Raw genomic sequence first — 23,320 nt, 5'->3', positions numbered from 1 at the left:
TCTGCCTTCAGGAATCCAACTGTGAACTGATGTGAGTAAACTTCTTTTATTGACTTTGAATAAGATTGTTGCGTCTTTATTCTTTTAAGAGGGATTCAAGGGAACTTACCAGGAATGTACAATTCAATCTGAGACAGATTGAATTGTATAATAGTGAGAGGCTCACACGAGCCTGCAACCAGCTATCTGCTGTGCATATAAAAGGGGGAATTTAACTTTGCTACATAAAAGAACTTGCTAGCACAAGTTGGGAAGGATATTAATAAACAATGTATCCTCTCCTGCCACCTTGAACATTTCCACACTTTCAAGCTGCCATGATAACTCAAAACAAGTGCAGGGACCCTTTGGCTCACCAGATGTTGCTGAACTACAACTCCCATAATCCCTGGCACTTGGCCATGCTTGCTAGGGCGGATGGGAGTTGTGGTTTAGCCACATCTTGGTGTGGGGGCAGAACTTCCCCACTCCTGATCTAAAACACAGCAGAGGGGGTGAGGTTCTTGGGCAGTGGAATTGGTGAAAGCTTGGCTTGCTTTTCAAAAAAGCCATTAGGTACGCCATCGCTACACGTTTCTCAAGATCACAACTAAACAGAACCTCCATGTTCAAAGGCAGTACTGTAGTATACCCCTGAATGGCAGGCAGTGGGAACTAACACTGGGATGTGTGTGTCCTGTCTGTCATGCCCTGCTCATGGGCAGCCAAGCACTTGGGGCTGGCTGCATTTGGAAGCAGAGTCTGCATTCAATTTCCCTTGGTCTAAATCAGCAAGGGAATCCCCATGTTCTTACAGTTGGGCCAGGTATATATAGAGCAATGAATATTAAATTGAGATGGCAGAAAGTTGGATTCCTGCCCCTCTTTCAATGCATGCAGATGAACAGAATGGGCATTTGAATCCCCACTGGCTTGAGCAGAAGCAAAATTGGGGATGGCTTTTCTATTGTTTTGCTGGTTTGTTGTTGCTTTAAGTAAAGTATGTGATCTTGAGAACGTGGGCAAAGTGGCATCTCCTGGGGCAGAGTGAGAGGGCAGAGGCAGCGTGAACAGGCAAGGTTCCTGGGTCTCGCCTTGTTTCTGCGCATTGCTTGGTCAGGCGTGTGCTCTTGGCTGTCAGCGCTTGCCATCTGCTCTGGGACATCCTCACCCAGAGGGTGGCTATTAATATTCCAGAACCACCCCCGCCCAGCTTTCCCCTCGAAGGCCAGTGTGCAAAGGGGCTCCAGGCCTGCTTGCAGCTGAAGAAAACGCGACGGGAGCGAATCTGCCGTCTTCTTCGCTCACGCTTTGGAACGCCACGCAGGAGCCCTTGAGGAAGCTTCCAGGCCTCTGTGAGGCCCCGTTCATCTTTGGTGCCTGAACTTCTGAACACAGGGGTGTAAGCCTTGAGCCCATGGGCCAAATGCGGACCTCAAAGGCTCTCTGTTGGGCTCCAGGGTCCTGGCCGTGGCCCACACACCCACTATTCCTGCTTCACACTCTTCTTAGGAATTTTTGCCTGGCTGGAATTTGCCCTTGAACTCTGATCGTGCCTCTTGCTTGTCTGAATGGGCGACCCAGTGGGGTGCATGCATGCTGGGATGTATGTGTGGGGAGGCTCAAGCCCTGCCCGTCTCCTGTTAAAGTGGGGGTGGGTAACTTTTCCAGCCCAAGGGCCAGTTTCCCCTTCTGGGGCCCATATGTCAAAGGTGGGCTAAGCCAAAGGCAGAGCAGCAAATAAAGATGACTAGTTTCCAGCTGTCGTGCTGTTTCAGATGCCTGCTCAAAATAAATTCCATTGCAGCAGTCTGCCCTGGCACATAAATAAGTGGTGTGTACAGTAGTACCTTGGTTTAAGAACAGTCCTGTTTACAAACAATTCAGTTTATGAACTCCGCAAAAACCGGAAGAAGTGTCCCGGTTTGCAAACTTTACCTTGGTCTAAGAACAGAATCCGAACGGTGGAAGGGCACTGGCGGTGGGAGGCCTCATTAGGGAAAGCGTGCCTCAGTTTAAGAATGGTTTCGGTTTCAGAATGGACTTCCGGAATGGATTAAGTTCGTAAACCAAGGTAAAAGGTAAAGGGACCCCTGACCATTAGGTCCAGTCTTGACTGACTCGGGTTGTGGCCCTCATCTCGCTTTATTGGCCGAGGGAGCCGGCATACAGCTTCCGGGTCACATGGCCAGCATGAATAAGCCGCTTCTGGTGAACCAGAGCAGCACACAGAAACGCCGTTTACTTTCCCGCTGGAGCGGTACCTATTTATCTACCTGCACTTTGATGTGCTTTCGAACTGCTAGGTGGGCAGGAGCAGGGACTGAGAAATGGGAGCTCACACCGTCGCAGGGATTCGAACCGCCGACCTTCTGATCAGCAAGTCCTAGGCTCTGTGGTTTAACCCACAGCGCCACCCACGTCCCTGTAAGCTACCACTGTACTCGTCTTTAATATATGCTGATTTTATTTGTATGTTGATAATTGTTTTAAGTTATACTTGCTTTACATTTTACGTGTACTGCATAGGGTTCCTTTGATTAAGCAGTGCATAAATTATTCTAAATAAAAGGGATTCCAACTCCTGTCAGCGTCAGCCAGCACAGCCAAAGGCCAGGGGCAGTGGGAACTGCAGTCCAACAAAATTTGAAGCAACACAACTTCCTGGTTTTCCCTGGTCTTTGAAAAGGACAAGGTGGCATGTCTATTCCAGGCTTGCAAAGAACGATGACAATAACTCCAGGGTAGCACTGTTAACTCAAGCTTGTTGAAGTCACATTATGTTTAGACTTCATCAGGCTTACTGTAAACTTCTTGAGGAGGTTTGAGATCCCCACAAACCATCAGGAAGACAGTGAGGTTCAGCTTGCTTGAGAGAGAGCACGGGGCTTTCAAAGCCCGCCCCCATCCTTCCTTGCCCCCCATTTCTGCTGCAAATTCCCAACTAGCAAGTAGCCCTGACTACCTATCAACTCCAGTGGTGCCTCGCAAGACGAAAAGAATCCGTTCCGCGATTCTCTTCGTCTAGCGGTTTTTTCGTCTTGTGAAGCAACCCCATTAGCGGCTAAGCGGATTAGCGCTATTAGCGATTTAGCGGCTATTAAAGGATTAGCGGCTAAGCTGCTAAAAGGCTATTAGTGGCTTAGCGCCTTTGAAAAAGGGGGGGGGAGCGGGGGGAAATGGCAAGACTCGCAAGACGTTTTCGTCTTGCGAAGCAAGCCCATAGGGAAATTTGTCTTGCGAAGCGCATCGCAAACGGAAAACCCTTTCGTCTAGCGGGTTTTCCGTCTTGCGAGGCATTCGTCTTGCGGGGCACCACTGTACTATTTTACCAGGCCTTTCCAACAGGAGAAACAAAGGGTGATTAGGTGATGGCCCTGAAACTCTCCCCAGTTCTTCAGGATTTCCTGTTAGGTCTGAAAACTTAAACTGATAGATTAATCAAGGAAAATGTCAGTTGATTAATTGGTAAGGCCCATTTTTAGTGATGGAATTTTTTTTAACCAGTGGGGCTGAAGTTTAAGAGCACACTTCCTTTCACGTCGAGGCTATTTTGGCTCTGGTGTGTTACTGCAATGAGGAATGAGAGAGAGAAAAAGATCAAAGTTGGCCTTTCCTCCAAACAACAGGGGGCAGAAAGCCCCCGTTTCTGTCAGGCCCAAAGGCACAGTGGTGGTGGTACTGGGAAGAGTGGGAACATCTTGGGGTTGGCAGAAGGGAGGGGGTGGTACTTACAGGGCAGACGGAGGTCAGTTGAGGCACGTCAGGAAGGGGCCATCGAAAAAGAAAATAAGACAGCGATACCTACTTTCTGGCTACTTACTGTCCGGCTTCTCATCTTTGCTCTCGCCGTTCTGCGCCCCTTTCTGCGAGAGCCTTGTGGAGGCGTTGACAGCCGTGGCTGCTGCCTTGAAGCTGCGTTTCCGCTTCTGCACGTTCTGCTCTGGGTGGAAGATGATGACGTACACCTTGGGCACATAGAGCATCCCCAGCGACACGTAGGCGCTCAGGCTCATCGAGATGGTCAGTGTTGTCGTCTGAATGTAGATCTGGCAGGGAGAAGAACGGGAGGCTGGCCAAGAAAGTAGGAGGGCTATCTTTTCTCCCTCTACTGGATTGGGGCCACTTTATTCAGCTCAGACACTGAGGTCCAGCTCCGAGGGCCTTCTGGTGGTTCCCTCACTGCAAAAAGTGAAGGTACAGGGAACCAGGCAGAGGGCCTTCTCGGTAGAATGCCCTCCCATCAGATGTCACAGATGTCATCAGATGTCCCATCAGATTCACCCTGTGGAATGCCCTCCCATCAGATGTCAAGGAAATAAACAACTATTTGACTTATAGAAGACATCTGAAGGCAATCCTGTTTAGGGAAGTTTTAAATGTTTGATGTCTAAGACTGTTGATGTCAGTGGACTTAAGACCCTTCTGGAATGGTGCTTTATTGTGGGCCCATTCTGCAACACCTTCTTGACGCAATAATAGTGTATTGGTGGCAGATTTGTTCCGCTTAACTAGCTGCTTTCTCAATGCTAACACATTATTGCTGTCTGGAGGGGCTGTAGTAGGAGCCCTCTCCCACCCCCAGCCTCAAACATTAATGGTTTGAAAAGTTGCAGGATTTTAGCAGGAAGTGACCGGATATGCACAAATAGGAAATGAAGCTGTGTAACAATCCCAAAACCTTTGCAGGCCGGCACAGAATTTAAAGCAGGATTGTGTCTGACTGCCCCAGTAGGCACAAATCATCCCTGATATGGAAGCTTCTCCAAATGATTGAAGGGGCCTGACACAATGTCCTGACATTGCACATGGGGCCCTCTGAATATGGAGGGAGCCCCTGGCCTCCTTAAAAAGGGTTGGGGGCCCATAGTGCTTCAGTCCCCAGGAACTGGCACCCTTGCCCGAAAGGGGCCCTAAGAGACACCCAACTGAAGGAGCGTCTCCACCCCCATCGTTCAGCCCGGACACTGAGATCCAGCACCAAGGGCCTTCTGGCGGTTCCCTCATTGCGAGAAGTGAGGTTACAGGGAACCAGACAGAGGGCCTTCTCGGTAGTGGCGCCCGCCCTGTGGAACGCCCTCCCTTCAGATGTGAAGGAAATAAGCAGCTATCTTATCTTTAAAAGACATCTGAAGGCAGCCCTGTTTAGGGAAGCTTTTAATGTTTGATGTATTATGGTATTTTAATATTTTGTTGAAAGCCACCCAGAGTGGCTGGGGAAGCCCAGCCAGATGGGCGGGGTATAAATAATAAATTATTATTATTATTATATAACTTGGGACTGGATCAGGCTGTCCTGGTGCGCCATGTCAGCTCATATGAGTCTGCCTGGACTACTGAAGTCCATTGCGCCCCAACCTTTTGAGAGCTAACCCTTGTCCCCCCAACTCTGCCCTGGATTGAAATCAGAGGCATGCCTCACCTTTATACCAGAGAAGGTTCACTTTGGAAATGGGGCAGAGTCAGGATTTACCCACCTGGAGAGAAATCTGTCTCACTCACTACATGAGTTGCCGAACTGGGTGGGAGGCAAAAAGGCGAGAGGGACCGGCTGGCGCAGAGATGCGCCAGGCAGGCACATTGCGCTCCTAGGCAACCGTTAATTACTGAATGAATGTGACTTATCATGGCACCCCTAGCAGCTCTCTCGCTGCACACCCTCTGAGAATGACAGACTCGATAGTTCAGGAAATGTTGTGACATTTAAATCCCAGCAGCACAGAACTGGAGGAAGGCTTGGGGGTGGGTCATCGCTCTAAGTTCCCGTCCTGCTTGCTTTATTGCAATGGTATTCCTCCCTCCAGACAGCTCAGGGCAGCAGATGTGGGGTTATCCCGCCTCTTTCCTCACAACAACCCTGTAAGGTTGGCTAAGCTTACAGAAATAGTGACCAGCTCAGGTTAACTCAACAAGGGACAAACCAGTAGGTATTACATATGCAAATGTGGGAAATAAAGTCTTGACTAGAAATTGGCCACTCTGTCAATTTTGGTTTCTCTTAGTTTTAAGACTTCATGAAAATTCACCAGCACTTTAAGTGTGTATTTCTCCTAATATGAACAGTTTTGTATGCAATTTCCCCTAATATACAGATTTTTGCAAAGCAGTTTTGCCTAATAGAATGCATTTCTGTGAGTTGTCTTCACTAACATGCACTTTTATGTGCACGTTCCCCTAATTATATGCATTTTTGTAACCATTATTTGGCTAGATAACTGCATTGCAAAATTCGGAAAAATGCAAATTTTGAAAGGTGCTTATGTTTCAGTTCTCATATTATTTCACAAAGTGCCCACCCCACTTCCCACCTGCAATCTGAATTGGTACAGCCCAGCAAGAAACGTTTCATAGAGAGCTTCTGCCTGTCTGTTTGAGCTCCTAGGGCCAAACCATACAATATATAGAAGATGTGTGAACAGTCTCCTGAAATTGGGCCTTCTGGGTTTGTTTTTTAACTGTAAAGACAGAGGGTTCCTGCATCCTTTCCCTGAGGAGGGAAAGGCAGCCTGGAGAGGGCAATTCTGACTGGACAAAAGGCAGAAGGGAAAAACATCCCTTCCCTTTCTGCTGCTGTTATCAATAACTTCTCACATGTTCTCCTCTAGCCAGTGTGGTGTAATGGTTAGAGTGTTGGACTATGATGTGGGAGAGCAGGGTTCAAATCCCCACTCAGCCACGAAGCTCACTGGGTGACCATGGGCCACTCACCATCTCCTAGGCTAACCTACCTCACAGGGTTTTTGTGAGGATCAAATGGGAGGAGAACTATGTACACCACCTTGAGATCGTTGGAAGATAAAGGTGGCCTCTAGATGGAAATAAATAGCTTGGTCCTTGTGCGCTGCTTAGCCCGACCCCTGCCACGCCTACCCGGTTTCCTTTCCTCTACAACCCACTTCTTGGCCTGGTTGTTCCCACCTTCTCTGCTGACTGCGCTGTGCCAAAGAAGATGGGCACAAAGGCTAGCCAGACGATGCAGGTCGTATACATGGTGAAGCCAATGGGCTTGGCCTCATTGAAGTTCTCTGGCACGCCACGGGCCTTGATGGCATAGACTGTGCAGGTGACCATCAAGATGATACTGTAGCTGAGGCAGGAGATGATGGACAAGTCTGACATGTCACATTTGAGCACCCCCTGGGCAAACTCTGGGTTGGGCGTGCGCTGCTCTTCATAGTCAATGATGCTGTGGGGAGGTGCAACCCCCAGCCAGATGACCACAGCCACTATCTGGACTGAAATGAGGCTGAAAGTGATGACCAGCTGGGAGGTGGGACTGATGAATTTGGGTGGCGTCACCGACTTCTTGCCTTGCTCAAAGATGCGGTAGATGCGGTTGGTTTTGGTCAACAGAGCGGAGTAGCTAATGGCCATGCCCAAGCCCAGGAAGAGGCGCCGTAAGGCACAGACGCCAGTGCCAGGCTCCGCAATCATCAGGAAAGTGATGGTGTAGATCAGAAAGATCCCTGTGAGCAGCACGTAGCTCAGCTCGCGGCCGGAGGCTCGGACGATGGGCGTGTCGTTGAAGCGGATGAAGGTGATGATGATGAAGACGGTGCCAAGGATGCCCAGCATGGCCAAGAAGATGGGCAGAATGGCCCAGGGGGAGCTCCACTCCAGCTTGACGATGGGGGTCGGGCGACAAGCTGTGCGGTTACGGTTGGGCCGCATGTCAAAGGGGCACATCTCGCAGTTGAACTCGTCCAGCTGGTACTGGTAGCCGTCGCACAGTTCGCAGTGCCAGCAGCAGGGCACGCCCTTCACCATCTTCTTCCTCTCGCCGGGATTGCAGGGAAGGCTGCACACGGAGGACGGGATCTCCTTCTGGCCACCTGACCACTGCATGTCATCAATCTATAGAGGGAGATACATAAACAAGATGGGAGCCACAGAGCAGTGGTTTCCAAACGGTTCCAAGGAACCTGAGCATTTCCAGGAAGTGTATCAAGGATTAAGCTCTCCAGATGTTGGCTCTCCAGATGTTGGACTCCAGCTCCCATCAACCCCAGCCAGTGACTAGGGATTATGGAAGTCCAGCAACTTCTCTGGACGGTCAAAGGTTCCCCATCCCTGGATAAACCAGTGAGAGGACCAGTAATTGTGGAAAAGCTTCCCTGACAGAGTTTACTGGCCATCTTCTGCAATGTCATCCAGGCCAGAGAGGCCCAACCTGTGGAGGCCTTTCTGTGAACCGAGTGTATCACAGAGCATGCCCCAGAATCCTTTGTAACAAACAGGGGGTTCCACACTAGACTCTCAGGGCTTCCTGGGCACCTAAAGGTCATTGTGGAAAGTATTTCTTAAAAGCAGAACACTTTTAAAACACCTCTGCAGAGAAAAATTATTAATGTGGCTGTGAGTCCTGTGAAACCGGCTGGCTTGTTCCCACCTGGCCTGAGAGGGCAGGGCCCTCACTGACTCCAGCTACAAAAGCTGAGGGTGCTGAACAGCATAGGGGGTATTGCTTAGGGGGGTTTGTTGGCTGGGGGTTGTTGCTGTGTTTTTTTATTTGTATCTTTTTTGTATCTTTATTATGTTTTAGGTGGAAACGCCTCTTCTACTAAAATGTTTCTTCAATGACCATGAGACACAGCTGCACCATCTGCAAAGAATGCCAGCCTGACAGAGGAAATTGCCATGATCACACTGCCCAAATGTACAACAAATTGGAAACATGGTTATGGGCTTTCCCGGTATATGGGTCTTGCAAACCATGGTTGTCATGGGCAGTGCTGAACCAATGTGGTGCATTTAAAGAAGAAGAAGAAGAGGAGGAGGAGGAGGAGGCTATAGGACTTGTGCAGCCTTCAAGCACAAGCTTGAAGGACAACTTCCATGGAGAACAATGTGATGGGTTCTGGGCTGGAAGGTGAGTTGTGAGTTGTGAGTTGTGGGCCTGGGCTTTGAATGGGAACTTAGCAGAAAAGAGTATGGGTTCTCCTCATTCAAAAAAAGAGGGGTGGGGATGGGCAGGTGAGAAGGCAAAGTCAGGCCACCGACTGAATGACCAGTGAGGCAACCAATGACAGGCAAATAGATCTAGGCACCATAGAGATATAGAGGGCAGAGTGGTTTGTCCTAGAAACCATGCTGCATTCCTGCCCTGCATATGCAGGACTGTGTTGCACTCTGGCCTTTTTCTACACCTCAAATATCCTGGTCTGATGGTGTCAGAATGCAACATGATGTGGCTGCAAATGAGAACACAGATTCCTGGCCAAATCCCCACTGTGTTCCAGGCCCCACAGCAACCTCTAGTGCTATGTTTGGGTCACTCACATTCAGACGTAGGTATTCTGTCCACTGCCCGATTGCCTTGTACCCGGGGGTTGTGGTGTTTGTCAGCTGGTACTGGAAGATGTCATAGCGACCGGGTGCATCTCCGTTCTCGTTGAACATCACAGGTGTCCCAGCACTGCCTGTAGGAAGAGGAGGGTTACTGCAAGCAGGATGCTCACTACCTCTCTTGAATGAGATGGCTCTCCAAGGGGGTTAGACAAATTCAAGGAGGACGGGGCTATCAACACAATGGCTTGTGACACCTTCAAGGGCAACATGGCAACACAGTTCTAATTTACCAGTTGCTGGAAGAGCAGTGAAAGACTTCATTGTGGTGTCTGACTGTCCACTGTGAGTTACTGGGTCCTGAGTTAAATGGGATGGATGCCAGTAGGGCTCTTCAGACTGTTATAGTATTGGGGGTTGGTTTGGATGAGGCCCGCAGGTCCCAACCAAGCCTGTATCTAGTATCTGTAAGAAGGGGGTTTGCTGTAGAAGAGATCTACTGAATTGGCCAAACCAGCCTCTGTTGTTAGCTCAATGCTTGGGTTTCCAGACTTCCAGGTCTGACCTGAAGGCTTCAGGTTTCCTTGCCCGTCACCCTGTTGGCAGATGGTGGCCTTGAGTCTCCAGGTGGGTGGGAATGTCTTTGATTTGGGCTGCTCCTGTGACATCACTGGGGGCCATTCCCAGATCTCAAGCTTTGGCCCTGAAATCTTAGGGTCTGGGATGCTCCTAACCTGGCACACCTGGCTCACTTAGGTTCCTTCATTTCAGTTGACCTACTCTTGAGTTGGCCTAGCACTAGAGACAACCCTCAGTCTTAAATGCAGGCAAATCTTTAAAAGGGCCCTTTGTATCTGAGGCCAGGTGAAGCAACCTGACGCTACTGCGGTCAAAGGGACTCTGCCCATCTCACCATTGAAGTTGACGGCGAGGATGTAGCGCAGCAGAGTCTGGCCATGGATGGGGTCCATCTTTTCACACACCCCAATGTGGCCTGGGCAGAGGTCCAGGTGCATGTTGTGCAAGGCGTGAGCCATGGCATAGACGGCGTCAATGACAAACTGCACCTTCCCCTCCTGTTCGTACGTTGCGTCTCTTCCAATCCGCTCTTCGCCTGTGGCGGGGAAGGGTAAAATGTGGATCAGAACCAAGCACAGAGGGGTGAGAGCCAATGATGAGTCTACTTAGAGTATGACAATGGGAAGGGAAGCTGTGGCTCTCTGGACTCCCAGCTCCCATCAGCTCCAACCAGCCAACGGCTGAGGAAGAGGGTGGGAGCTGGAGTGCAACTGCGAATAGGTGAGTGTTACTCTGAAACTTTTGCCATGGTCTTTTGCATGGGGAAATGCTGGCATAACTTAATATGACAGAGATCTCCGTTATGATCTTTCTTGACCTCAGAAGCAGTCTGTGTCTTGGAAGTTATCCTGAGCTCCTAATACTTTGTGTAAAGATCAGCACATGTAATCTAGTTACCAGTAAAATCTAATCAGCACCTCCTGTGAAACAGTGGTTGCCACACAGACAAATAGTAAGATTAACTTTAAGGCAGGAAACAAAACCAGGATAACCACTTTAGTCATTGCTCACTAGGATTATGTACTTTCAACTTTTAATTAAGCTGAATAAGCAAGATGGGAAAGAGGCAGGAGACTCTTCTTTGCCCCTTGTGGGTACGAATTGCCTCCAGGTGGGCAAAGAAGGAAGCTTTAGAAAAAGTTCCCCATTTTAGGCCACAGGTAGCCAACTTATGTACAATGGTACCTCGGGATACGAACAGGATCCGTTCCGGAGCCCCGTTCGCATCCAGAAGCAAACGTAACTAGTGACGGCATGTCTGCGCATGTGCGCATTGCTTTTCGCTGCTTCTGCGCATGCACGTAACATCATTTTGAGCGTCTGCGCATGCTCAAGCGGCAAAACCCAGAAGTAACGCGCTCCATTATTTCCAGGTTGCCACGGAGCGCAACTTGAACGCTCTCAACATGAAGCATATTCAACCCGAGGTATGACTGTATATTGTGGACAAGTGGGCCAGTAATTTTTTTTTGTTGGCTACAGACTTTTGCCGGTTTTATTTCCAACTAATAACTTATTTCCTGTAATAATAAAAAATTATTTCCTGTAATAACGCAGACATCTCATTATTTTACGATGCACATCCTTTGATTGAAGAATTCAGCACCATACTGATAATTTCAGCTACAGCTAGGTGTCAGCTGAGAAGGAAAACAAACCAACCCCCAAATGGTTTTGTCAGGCAACATGGAGCAGTTTGGGTCCAGGCAGAAGCTCAGGAGAGAAGGTGAGAAGAATTGGGAACCTTTGTGATAATGGCAATAGCAGAACCCTCAGAGAAAAGCCAGATTCAACCCGAGTATCTCAGCCAGGGGAGGCTGGATTTGGGGGCTCCAGGCAGGGAAAACCAGTACTTTGACATTCTGTGGAGGGGTTGGGATGGCACCACTTGGAATTCTAATCCCCTCCATTCCCTGCAGAGCGGTGAAATAAACCCAGGCGCTGCAGCTCCCCGATAATATTCCCTTTCTAAGCCGCTGCCTCTCAAAAATAGGGATTAGCGCACAGCCAGGCTGGGAGGAAATAGTTGTGAACCAGGTGAGTGGGGATCACTTGGCAACAGCTGTTCTATGTATCTTCTAAGTAACAGATGGATCTGTCACTTTTGGTTCTCTCACTTTCTCCTTTTTCTAACCCTGAAGTTGTTCGCATTTCTGCATTCTGACTTCAACTCCCCACATTTCTGCAGCAATTTATGATTTTAAAAGAAAAATCCTCATAAGAATGTGTTGGCATTTCAACTGCATACTTCTCCCAATAAGCCTACCATGCACATTTTTGCAAAGCAAATTTTCCTAATATAATGCATGTTTGTATGTTGTTTTCACAAATACATGCATTTTTATGCACACTGTTGCCTAGCATATGCATTTTGTGCATATTACTTGGCTGAATAGCTGCACTGCAAATTTTGAAGGATGCCTGTGTTTTGGTTCACATATGGCTTCTGAAAGTGAAAATTTGGAAACCAAACCACGTGAGGAATGGTTGAAGGAGCTGGGCATGTTTAGCCTGAAAAAGCGGCAACTGAGAAAAGATGTGATAGCCAACATCAACTATCTCAAGGACTGTCACATGGAAGAAGGAACAAGTTTGTTTTTTACTGCTCTGGAGGGTAGGATTCAAACCAGTGACGTCAAGATACAAGAAGGGCGATTCCAAGTAAACATCAGGAAGAACTTTGTGACAGGAAGAGCTGTTTGAGGGTGGAATGGACTTTCCTTCATTGGAGATTTTTAAGCAGAGCCTGGATGGCCATCTGTCATGGACGCTTTAGCTGAGATTCCTGCATTGCAGGGTGTTGGACTAGATGACTCTCAGGGTCCCTTAACTATATGATTCTATGATTCCATGGTAGGTTCATCTTCAAATGAGAACTTACTTGAATTCCTCCCCCATCCCTGGTACCACCCTGCCCTGTTTTAAGCTCTCTCCCAAAGCCTCCATACCAGTACATTTCCGTGCCCCTTCATCAGGCTGCAACCCTGGACGAGTCAGTTTACATCGGAAATCTTCCTCCCAGTACTCAGCAAACCAGATGTTGCGCCGATTGTTCTCCAAGGAGCGTGTGGTGAAGTACTGGTCAAAACCTTGGGGGAGAAAACAGGGAGGTCATGGCCTTTGTGGGCATCCTTCTACTGCATGGCCAACTTTTCACCAGCCTCCGTAGCTGCAGCTGTAATAGGAGCTTGACCTCTGTAGACATAAGCAGCTGATAATATTCTCCCCATCCATGCAAGAAAAGTTTTGCCTACTGATTTCATCAGATCATCCTGCTATTAAGCGCCCAAGAGCCAGCCAAGCTGACTTTTTTTCTAGTCAGCTGGCAACCCAACCTTTACAATAAAGGTAAAGGTAAAGGGACCCCTGACCATTAGGTCCAGTCGTGGCCGACTCTGGGGTTGTGGTGCTCATCTCGCTTTATTGGCTGAGGGAGCCGGCGTACAGCTTCCGGGTCATGTGGCCAGCATGACTAAGCCGCTTCTGGAGAACCAGAGCAGCGCACAGAAACGCCGTTTACCTTCCCGCCGGAGTGGTACCTGTTTATCTACTTGCACTTTGATGTGCTTTCAAACTGCTAGGTTGGCAGGAGCAGGGACCGAGCAACAGGAGCCTGTTGCGGGGATTCAAACCGCCAACCTTCTGATCAGCAAGTCCTAGGCTCTGTGGTTTAACCCACAGTGCCACCCGCATCCCACCTTTACAGTACTTTATTTTTAAAATGCTGTGTGATCCTGTAGGGGGAATGCTGTGTGATGCTTCTATCTTATCTAAGGCAGAGATGGGAAATCTCTCTCTTTCTCTCTCTGTGTGTGTGTCTCTGAGATTGTTGACCTCTGGATCCAATCAGCCCTAGATATAATGGCCAACGATCAGGGATCATGGGAGTTGTAGTCCAACAAAATCTGGAAGACTACAGTTCCCCAGCCCAGAACAGGCAGAAATCAACCAGCTTTGCTCAGCCTAGAGCTGCTGAGACAGGGAAAGGTTGCACCTGTTGATTTCTGCCTGCATCATAGGCTGCTGGCAAGTGAATAAAAATGGCAGCCCAAGTCATAAGATCCTATTTCTACAGAAATAGTCAGTCTACCCTCCAAGCAAATATTCGTTCAGGCTCCCTGATCTTTCCCTTCCTCTATTTTGGTTCCAGAGGAATAAATTCAGAATGACTGCCAGCCATGGTCCTGTACTCAAAGTCACTCGGAGATTAAAACCCTCAAGCAGGCAACAAAAGTGAACGGAGAGTCTTTTCTCATAGCTATGAATGGCTGGTTTGCAAGTGTGTTAAGTCACAGACCCGGGATCCCCTTAAAATGGATTAGCTACCACTTAATGTCCTTTAGCGCCTTCTCGTACTCTCAACCAGGGCAATTATGGTGCGGTGCTTAAGAGCAGATTAAATTTAGAAAGCAAGCGCGTTCGGGTGAGAAATAAAGCAATGGGAAGAATGAGGGTCAGCTGAGGTCCCATGTCCCAAAACATCCTGTCCAAAAAGGTGTGGGGTCTACGTCTGCCTGTCATACTCTCTCCTACTACGATTGGCCCCAGTGCCGTCTTGTCGCCTACCTTCCACAGAAGCTCGCTTGGGTAGGATGGTGACGGCTCCTTCAGCCACCTCTTCTTGCTTCAGAATAGGAGAGATCTTGGAGCCCCAGCTGTCGGATCCGACCCAAAGGAACTGGCCGGTCAGGTTGGCCCGGCGTGCAGCCTCCAGCACTCGCCTGCAGGGGGCGAGAGTTATACCTGAAGGAGCGTCTCCACCCCCATCGTTCAGCCCGGACACTGAGGTCCAACGCTGAGGGCCTTCTGGCGGTTCCCTTACTGCGAGAAGCCAAGTTACAGGGAACCAGGCAGAGGGCCTTCTCGGTAGTGGCACCTGCCCTGTGGAATGCCCTCCCACCAGATGTTAAAGAGAACAACAACTACCAGACTTTTAGAAGACATCTGAAGGAAGCCCTGTTTAGGGAAGCTTTTAATGTTTGATGTATTACAGTATTTTAATATTTTGTTGAAAGCTGCCCAGAGTGGCTGGGGAAACCCAGCCAGATGGGCGGGGTATAAATAATAAATTATTATAGTATTATTATTACCATATTTTTCCATGTATAAGACGCCCACATGTATAAGACTATTTTTAGGACTCCAATTTAAGAAAATGGGGGGGGGGAGAGATTGCCCTGTGTATAAGACGACCCACAGTTTTCCACATAATTTTAAAGTAAAAAAGCCTAGTCTTGTACACGGAAAAGTACGGTAATACCTCACCCAACGCTCCCCCTGGAGGACGCGTTCTGCGTTGCTGCTAACAGCGCACTCACTTGATGTCGTCCTCGTTGGCGAAGATGATGATGCCACGAGCGTTGGGGGTCTCCATCAGCCTCTTGATCATTTTGTCAAACTCTCCCGGCTTGGGTTCTCGCGGGATCTTGATGGATTGGGCGATACAGACTCCACCTGACAGGTGTAAGAAAGCCTCAGGAAGTGATTGGGAGGAGCCCGACGGATCCCAGATTAAGTCTCTAGCCCCTCCATTTCAGAAAGGACAAGGTGCCAGGAGATATGACAGAGCCTTGCTTGGACTCCTAGGCAGCTGCCACCGCTCAGAGCAGGCAAGGACCTCCAGAAATTGCTGGACTACAGCTCCCGTGACCACTGGCCATGTTTGCTAGGCCTTACGGGAGTTTATTATTCATATCATTTCATTTCTACCCCACCTTCTTCTCCAAGGAGCTCAAGGTTTCGGACATGCATCTCCCCCCATTATTATCCTCGCAACAACCCTGTGAGGTCGGTTGGGCTGAGAGACCGGCCCAAGGTCACCTAATGGGATTCATGGCTGAGAGGGCATTTGAACCCTGGTCCCCCAGGTCCTAGTCCAGCACTTAAACCTCTGCAGCTGAAGAGCCACAGGTGAAACTGTGGGAGGAAAGGACTCGTGAGCCTTTCTCTTTGGCACATTTCCCTCTTTAAAATGGCCCCCTCCCCAGTGCCTTTTTCACATCAGTGTGAGGTTGCTGGAGAGCTGTCCTGGTCCCAGAGGTGTAGGAAGGTCAGGTGGCACCCACTGTGGAAAATTTCTTGTCACCTCCCCCCCCCATTGATTTTTTTTTTTGCCTGCAAAAATAGTTTTACGTTATTTCATATTTTATTACAAAAGAATGTGGATTATGGGCCTCTGATAACAAGGAGGGGACTGTGGACAGATACTTAAATATACAGGATGGATTGTGTTTTGGCTCCACTGAATTGAAATTTCAGCCTTCACGACGTATGAAAATGGCAAAGTAAGCAGTTATTTTCGTGGAGGAGGGTCAAGATATTAACTGATATGTGTGAAATTTCAGATATAGCTATGTAATCCCTAGTAAGTTAAGACCTTTGGAGCAGGCATTTTTTTTAAAAAAAGTTTTTTTATGAACCGCCCTAGTAGGGCAGTAATTCTTCCTTTTTGATACCTCCCTCTATGATGGAACTTGGGGTGGACCACCCCACCCCCCTTCCTACACCCCTGCCTGGCCCATCCTGGTGGCTCCCATGGGGCCGCTATCCTAGGCAGCTTGCCCCATTTGCGGACTCACCTGCCTGTGCTGCATGCTGTTCCCTCCCTAAGCTGCAGTTGGGCAAGAACAGCAGCATGATGACATCTTTTCTTAGATAGATATTCTCTAACTATATAAAGACAGGTGGGTATGGGGAAGTAGACTCCTGCTTTTATGCCCATGACTGGCATGTGTCTTCTCCCCCTCCCCACAAACACTCCAGAATGTCAGGCATAGTTATTGCACCCATGGGGTTTGGCCAAGGGCCTGTCAACACTTCTGCTCAGTGCTTTTTTTGTGACGGAGCACGCTGGGATGCTGAGATACCATCCTGTTGCTGCTGCCACAGCTTCCCCACCCACCTGCTAACTCCCCCCTCCCCTCCCCCCTCTGTCCTCTGCCACGGCCACCTCCTGGACCGTTTTACGATCATCGAACACCTTCCTTGAAGGCGCTGTTTCTGCTTGTCCCTTCTGCTTGCCCTGTCCTTTCTGAGCACTTTTGCCTTTTCCCCGCTGGAAAACCCTCTCTTTGGTGCTCAATCGGAACAGACGGCAAGCTGCAGAAAACCCGATTGTCGTTTGTTCTGAGTCAGCGCCAAACCGCAGTTTCTCCCAGAGGAAAGTGGCGGCTCAAGCGGAAAGGTCTCTCTGGGTTCTCCTCCTGGCTCTGCTGCCCCCCCCCACCTCACCCATCAGGTATCCTCTGGCTCACCAGCCTCACGGGAGATTTGCATGAAGGCATCGACACCGCTCTCGCCGTAGTTGCCCTCAGAGGCCAGCGTGGAGACGTAATTCCAGCCCATGGCTTTGACAATGTCCAGCATGGCCTGGGCCTGGTAGGAGTCCGGAGGAACCACGCGGGAGAAATAATCGTAGCGGTTGCTGTCACTGAGCTCAGGCGCCGTGGAGGCGTAGCTGATCTGGGGTATCTGGAGGGGTGGAGAGGAGAAGAAGGAGAAGGAGAAGAAGAAGAAGAGGAGGAGGAGGAGGAGTTTGGCTTTGATATCCCGCTTTATCACTACCCTAAGGAGTCTCAAAGCGGCTAACAATCTCCTTTCCCTTCCTCCCCCACAACAAACACTCTGTGAGGTGAGTGGGGCTGAGAGACTTCAAAGAAGTGTGACTGGCCCAAGGTCACCCAGCAGCTGCGTGTGGAGGAGCAGGGAAGCGAACCCGGTTCACCAGATTACGAGTCTACCACTCTTAACCACTTCCCCACACTGGGAATCGCTAGGTGCTGGTACATTGTCCTACCCTAATTATGCTACAGACCTGCTCCCAGGCCTCTCTAGGCCTGGAATATCCTTCCCTTCTCCATTAGAATCATAGAATTAGAGTTGGAAGGGATCCCCAAGACTCATCTAGACTGACCCCCTGCAATATGGGAATGTCAACTAAAGCACCCAGGACAGGTGGCCACCCAACCTCTGCTTAAAAACGTCCAAGGGAGGAGGGTCCACAAGCTCCTAATATTCTGCTGTCAAACAGCTCTTCCTGTCAGAAAGTTCTTCCCGATGTTTAGTCGGAATCTCCCTTCTTGTAACTTAAATCCATCGGTTCGTGTCCTACCCCCCAGAGCAGGAGAAAACAAGCTTCTTCCCTCTTTCATGTGACAGCCCTTGAGATATTTGAAGATGAGAGTACCCCTAAACATTTTTTTTTAGAAAAAAGCACTGAGTGCATGTAACATAAACCTAATAAAATATAAAAATATGTAAATTATTACATATGAATTGACCCTTATAGATAATGGGCTGCTGTACTTTCCAGTGGCTGAACGCAGCATTTCACAAATATGCTAACCAAAGGTTAAGGTTAAGGTAAAGGGACCCCTGACCATTAGGTCATGTCGTGGCCAACTCTGGGGTTGCGGCGCTCATCTTGCTTTATTGGCCGAGGGAGCCGGCGTACAGCTTCCGGGTCATGTGGCCAGCATGACTAAGCCGCTTCTGGTGAACCAGAGCAGCGCACGGAAACGCCGTTTACCTTCCCGCCGGAGCGGTACCTATTTATCTACTCACACTTTGATGTGCTTTCGAACTGCTAGGTTGGCAGGAGCTGGGACCAAGGAACCCCATTGTGGGGATTCGAATCGCTGACCTTCTGATGAGCAAGTCCTAGGCTCTGTGGTTTAACCCACAGCGCCACCCGCATCCCTTTAACCAAAGGTTAGCCAATCAGTATTTTAATACTGTATTTTAAAATGGTTGCTACTCACCCTGGGACCTCATTATGAAGGGTGGGTAAGAAACCTATATAATAGTAATAGTAACAACAACAACAATAATTCTATGGGGTACTATCATTGCACAGCCATGCCAAACTCCAGAGCAGATTGAAGCATCTATATGCCACATGGCAAACACAGTGTTTCTAGTCTGGCCCCAGTGTGCGCACTTAATACCCAAGCTTTGTTATTGTAGAATTGAAAAGGGTGATTCACTTGAAACAGGAAACCAAGTACCAGCCTATAAATATGTATTGTCAAAACAATTCCAGACTAGTGAAGGAAACTATTCAAACCCAAAGATGCTGTAACAGGGCAATGAGGTATGTGAGGCTCAGTTCTAGGTTCTGGAATATGATTTCTTTTTCATATGCATTACATTCCCTAGCTGCTAGCAGATGAGATCAGGAAAGCTTCCAGATTAGCCCCTTTCTTTCATATTGCCTTTCCCCCCTCTCAGAGAATAAAGATTACACCATGATCCCCCCTCTTCCAATCCAGTGTTTTCTGAACCCCCCCCCACTTTGAGGGGGTTTTCAGGGGCGGGGTTGCAATAAAGCATAACTGCAGCACCTGCCTGCCAACTGCAGGCAGTCAAAATGCTATTGAGGCTTTTAACTACTGTGCCTCTGATTAAAAGCTTCCTCTTTGGAGGTTCTGCGCTTTTTATCACTTCCTGTTCAGTGCTGCCAGGTGGTTAGAGATCAATTGCTCCTTAAGAGACCCTTAATTAGGTAGCTTCTGTTTCCTGCCTAGTGGTGGTGCAGTTAATAAACCAGTTTCTTTTCTTTTAAAGAAAAATAGTTATTTTGCTATAAAAGAAAAATAATAGTGAAAGGAAGCCTGTAATTAAAGCTCTCCCTGCATAATAGTGAAAAGAACGTGACTTATTGAGGGGCAGTGCATCTCAAAACTTCCAGCTGTTTAGAACAGGAAGGAATAAAATGAGCAGAGCCTGAAAACAAGAAGCTACCAATTAACATTACAGGGGACATTGGTGGCTACCATTCAATTGCAAGTAAACATAGGAGAAAGATTTTGACCACGGGGAAGGAGATTGCCATTTAACATAGTGCCATGTGGACATGGTGCACAATCCCTCTTCCAGCTGATTGCAGAAGTTAAAGGGCCTGTAGCACAGAAGCAACCCGAGAGGCTGTGCGCCAGGCCAGGCAGCGGAAAAATAGCTGCTGGAGCCGCTCTGACAGAAGAGGACTGAGAGTTGGGCTTAGAAGATGCAGGAGGCTGCAGTTCAAAACCCAGATCCATGATGAAGCTCAATGGGTAATGGTCAGCGATGCTGCGAGATGTAGCCCAAACCATTTGGAGAGCACCAGGCTGGGGACAGCTGGCATATATCATAGCACTGCTGTGCTTGTCTGTGGATAATTATTACAGAAATGCTAAATGGGAAATGGAAGGCAGAGATTAGAGTGGTGTTTTATACCAGATTTTGGGGGCAGTGTGAGGAAACTGAGGGCAGAGGGCATCCAACAGAACTGAGCTGATCATCCTGGCTCTTTCCCAATTCCAACCCACGTCTCCTGGATCGTCTCCCAATCTTTGAGGCAGATGGATCCCAGGACTCCTGGTTCCCCCTCACCAAAATCCAGTTTCCCAGTGAGAATGCTGGCTTCCATTATCCTGCCCCCCACCCACCCCCGTCCTCCTCTCCTAGCTGCACCAAATTGTCCCATTTCCCTTTCCACAGCATGTCTCTGCTTCCCGCCCTCGCTGGGTCTGTGAGAAGCCCCATTAAAGCGATTAGTGATGGGGATTAGAGGGGTTTTAGCAAAATGAGCAGCAGCAGCTCCAGTCAGGGACAGCTGAGGCTGGGGAAGGGGGGGGGCTTGCAAGGCTGAGGCTGCTCAGCAGGACCCATGTGCGGAACAGCACATTTACCTAGATCTGCATAGCAAGAATGTGGACAAGGCAGGCAGGTCTGCATCTCAGTAATATCCAAAGGCAACACATGCCCAAGTACAACAATGCGATGTCAATATAAACTCTTTATATAATCTATACAGAACATTGAACAATATGAAATATGCACTCATATTCTCAGCTCCTGCAAACTCAAGAACCATACAAATTGGTTGCTCCTTGGGATTGGTACTAGTTATCAGTTATTAGCTCTAACCATCTAACTATCTGTTGCCTGGCCAACTCTTTCCCTGCCTGTCCCTGGCATGCGGCCCCTAGAAGGTTGCTTCTGGGGGAGTGTGGCCCCCAGGCTGAAAAACGTTCCCCACCCCCACTCCCAGGCATTTTGCTGCTTGAGGGGAATGGCAAGATGGCACCCATCACCACCCATGTCAGCAGACATTGGAGGCACTGGGTAGACCATGTGGCATGTATGGCTCTACCTCCCCTCCCTCCCATCTGCCACTTAAGGAATCTACCTAATGGTAGGGCTGGCCCTGATGAATCAGCTGTTTCTAGAAAGGCTTGGGGTGTGTGCTTTTTTTGGGGGGTGTTGGCTAATAGTAAAAAAAGGTTGCTCAACCATTAACCATTGAAAGTTCATTCTCTGTGTCTGCCTCCATTTCTCTGTGTCCATTGAAGGATCAGACGAGATATGGTGTTAATGGCATGGAGGCAATGAATGTGCATGCTTAAAAAAACCCCAAAAACCCAAAAGTACAAGGATCGGGAGAGCACAGCAGACAGGAAAGCTTTGCACTGTCTCTCCCCACCTCCTGCAGCCCCAGTGTAATTGGTGTGGGGCATGGGTAGGCAAACCAAGGGCCGGGGGGCCGGATTTGGCCCAATCGCCTTCTGAATCCAGCCTGCGGACGGTCCGGGAATCAGTGTGTTTTTACATGAGTAGAATGTGTCCTTTTCTTTAAAATGCATCTCTGGGTTATTTGTGGGGCATAGGAATTCATTCATATTTCCCCCCCCCAAAAAAATATAGTCTGGCCCCCCACAAGGTCTGAGGGACAGTGGACCGGCCCCCTGCTGAAAAAGTTTGCTGACCCCTGGTGTGGGGTGTGGGGAAGGGGCCCCATGGATAAACATGCATGTCCATTGCATTGTGTCCATGTGTCTGGCTATGAGCCCCATGATCCCGAAGTCGCAACAGGGCAGCACCTTCCTTTGACGTTGTGCAAAATGTCACAAAATAATGAGCAAGCTTCCAGGTTCCGCAGAACGCTTCATTGGGCTGGAGGTTAAGGGAAACAAGGAGGTGGGGTGGAGCTGTGTGTGGTGCAGATGCCCCAAAGTCCTGCAGTTTGTAATGGTTTTAAGGTGGTGTTCTGGTGGTGCCAGGCTCCCTGCCACACTCACTTATCAGCCTTGTAGCTATTGCCCACCCTTCCACCCAAGCCCACCTCCCTTGCCCCTTTTACCAGCCCTGCCAGTTCTAGCTTCCCTCCCTAGGCAGCTGCTAAGCACCTCTGCCAAATCTGGCATGTCAGGGAAAAGCCATCTGTCCTACAGCTCAAACTGACCCTGCGACCCCCCACCACCACCCCAGAGACTCCCAGCTGAGTATAGTTAAAAGGTCAGGCATGTGTTTATGTGTGACTGGGCTACTCATCCATGATCAAGTGCTCAGGGAGGCTCGCCTCAGTTTCTCTCTGCCTGCAGGGCTCCTGCTGTGCCTTTAAGTGCAGCGTGACAGGCAGAAATTCAACAGGTGAATCTCTCCCATCATCACATTTCATGCCAGGAAGTACTTTGCCTGCTGGTTTTCTGCCTCATGGGTTAAAGGCACAGGAGTTGAGTTAAAAAGGGATGGTAGTCTTTAAGGTCTGGTATCAAATGCTCGGTTCCATTGCTTTTCTCCCCATCTTTGGAGAAAATGAACGTTCAGTTCCCAACCTATGCAAACTCTCCTCTCTGATGTAATTGCAAATATGAAAGTTCTGTACTTTTAAACCTCTTTAGCTACCATAACTATGTGGCTATGAAGTGCAAGAGCAGTAAGGGTAAAAAGGAGGAAGCCATGAGAAAGGGAGAAGTTCCCAAATAAATTTAGAAGTTTCAGTCCTGTTATTCAAACACATCTCCACAAACATGAGGACTAGGAACTTTTTTAAAACATTTTTAAAATTCTCAGGCACCCACATTTCGGGCAGCATCAGACATGTGTACACAAGACATCAGTTTTTAGCGTGCACGCTCTCTCTCTCTTTCTCCTCCATTCAGAAAAGCTCTCTCAGCCTTGTTCTAAATGTTGTTGAACTTCAACTTCCACTATTCACGATGACCATTGGCCATGCTGGCTGGAGCTAATGGGAGTTGGTGCCCAACAACATCTGAAAGGCCACAGATTCCCCTTTCTTGGTCTAGTAGCAGTTGACTGTCACTTTGATAGAGATGTTTCTCCCTTCTTAGGACCTGAACAGTGCCATCTGGTTCTTAACCTGAGTGTGCTGACTTCTGAGCAGTTGGAATGTTTCTGAACACCCAGTAACACACATCACCTAACAGACCCTCCAAGTGTCCCTATTTTCCAGGGACGTCACTGATTCAGAGAAGCCGTCCCGGTTTCTGATTTGATCCTGCTTTTCCTTAGAATGTCCCTATTTCCATTAGAGAAATGCTAGAGGATATGGAGTTATCTGACCCCTGACTGTCTGAAGACAATCCTGTAAAGGGAAGGTTTTTTTCTGTTTAAAGTTTTGTTATGTTTTTTATACGTTGGAAGCTGCCCAGAGTGGCTGAGGCAACCCAATAAGATGTGTGGGGTATAAACAGTA

The 23,320-nt window shown here is 48.7% G+C and overlaps 1 protein-coding gene across 1 annotated transcript in view; it reads right to left on the bottom strand.

Moving 5' to 3' along the window:
- LOC128405035 (metabotropic glutamate receptor 6-like) overlaps nucleotides 1-23,320 on the bottom strand; it is a 40,802-nt gene that overhangs the window by 1,255 nt on the left and 16,227 nt on the right. The window contains exons 3-10 of the mRNA XM_053371207.1: nucleotides 17,097-17,313; nucleotides 15,162-15,297; nucleotides 14,410-14,564; nucleotides 12,792-12,932; nucleotides 10,178-10,378; nucleotides 9,259-9,398; nucleotides 6,898-7,833; nucleotides 3,803-4,028 (exon numbers count right to left, since the gene is read on the bottom strand). Of these exons, the coding sequence (XP_053227182.1) occupies nucleotides 3,803-4,028; nucleotides 6,898-7,833; nucleotides 9,259-9,398; nucleotides 10,178-10,378; nucleotides 12,792-12,932; nucleotides 14,410-14,564; nucleotides 15,162-15,297; nucleotides 17,097-17,313 (2,152 nt within the window). The remainder of the gene's footprint in view (nucleotides 1-3,802; nucleotides 4,029-6,897; nucleotides 7,834-9,258; nucleotides 9,399-10,177; nucleotides 10,379-12,791; nucleotides 12,933-14,409; nucleotides 14,565-15,161; nucleotides 15,298-17,096; nucleotides 17,314-23,320) is intronic.

This window comes from Podarcis raffonei, chromosome 17, assembly GCF_027172205.1.
Source record: "Podarcis raffonei isolate rPodRaf1 chromosome 17, rPodRaf1.pri, whole genome shotgun sequence".
Lineage (NCBI taxonomy): Eukaryota > Metazoa > Chordata > Lepidosauria > Squamata > Lacertidae > Podarcis > Podarcis raffonei.
This window is presented reverse-complemented; position numbering and strand designations above follow the sequence as displayed.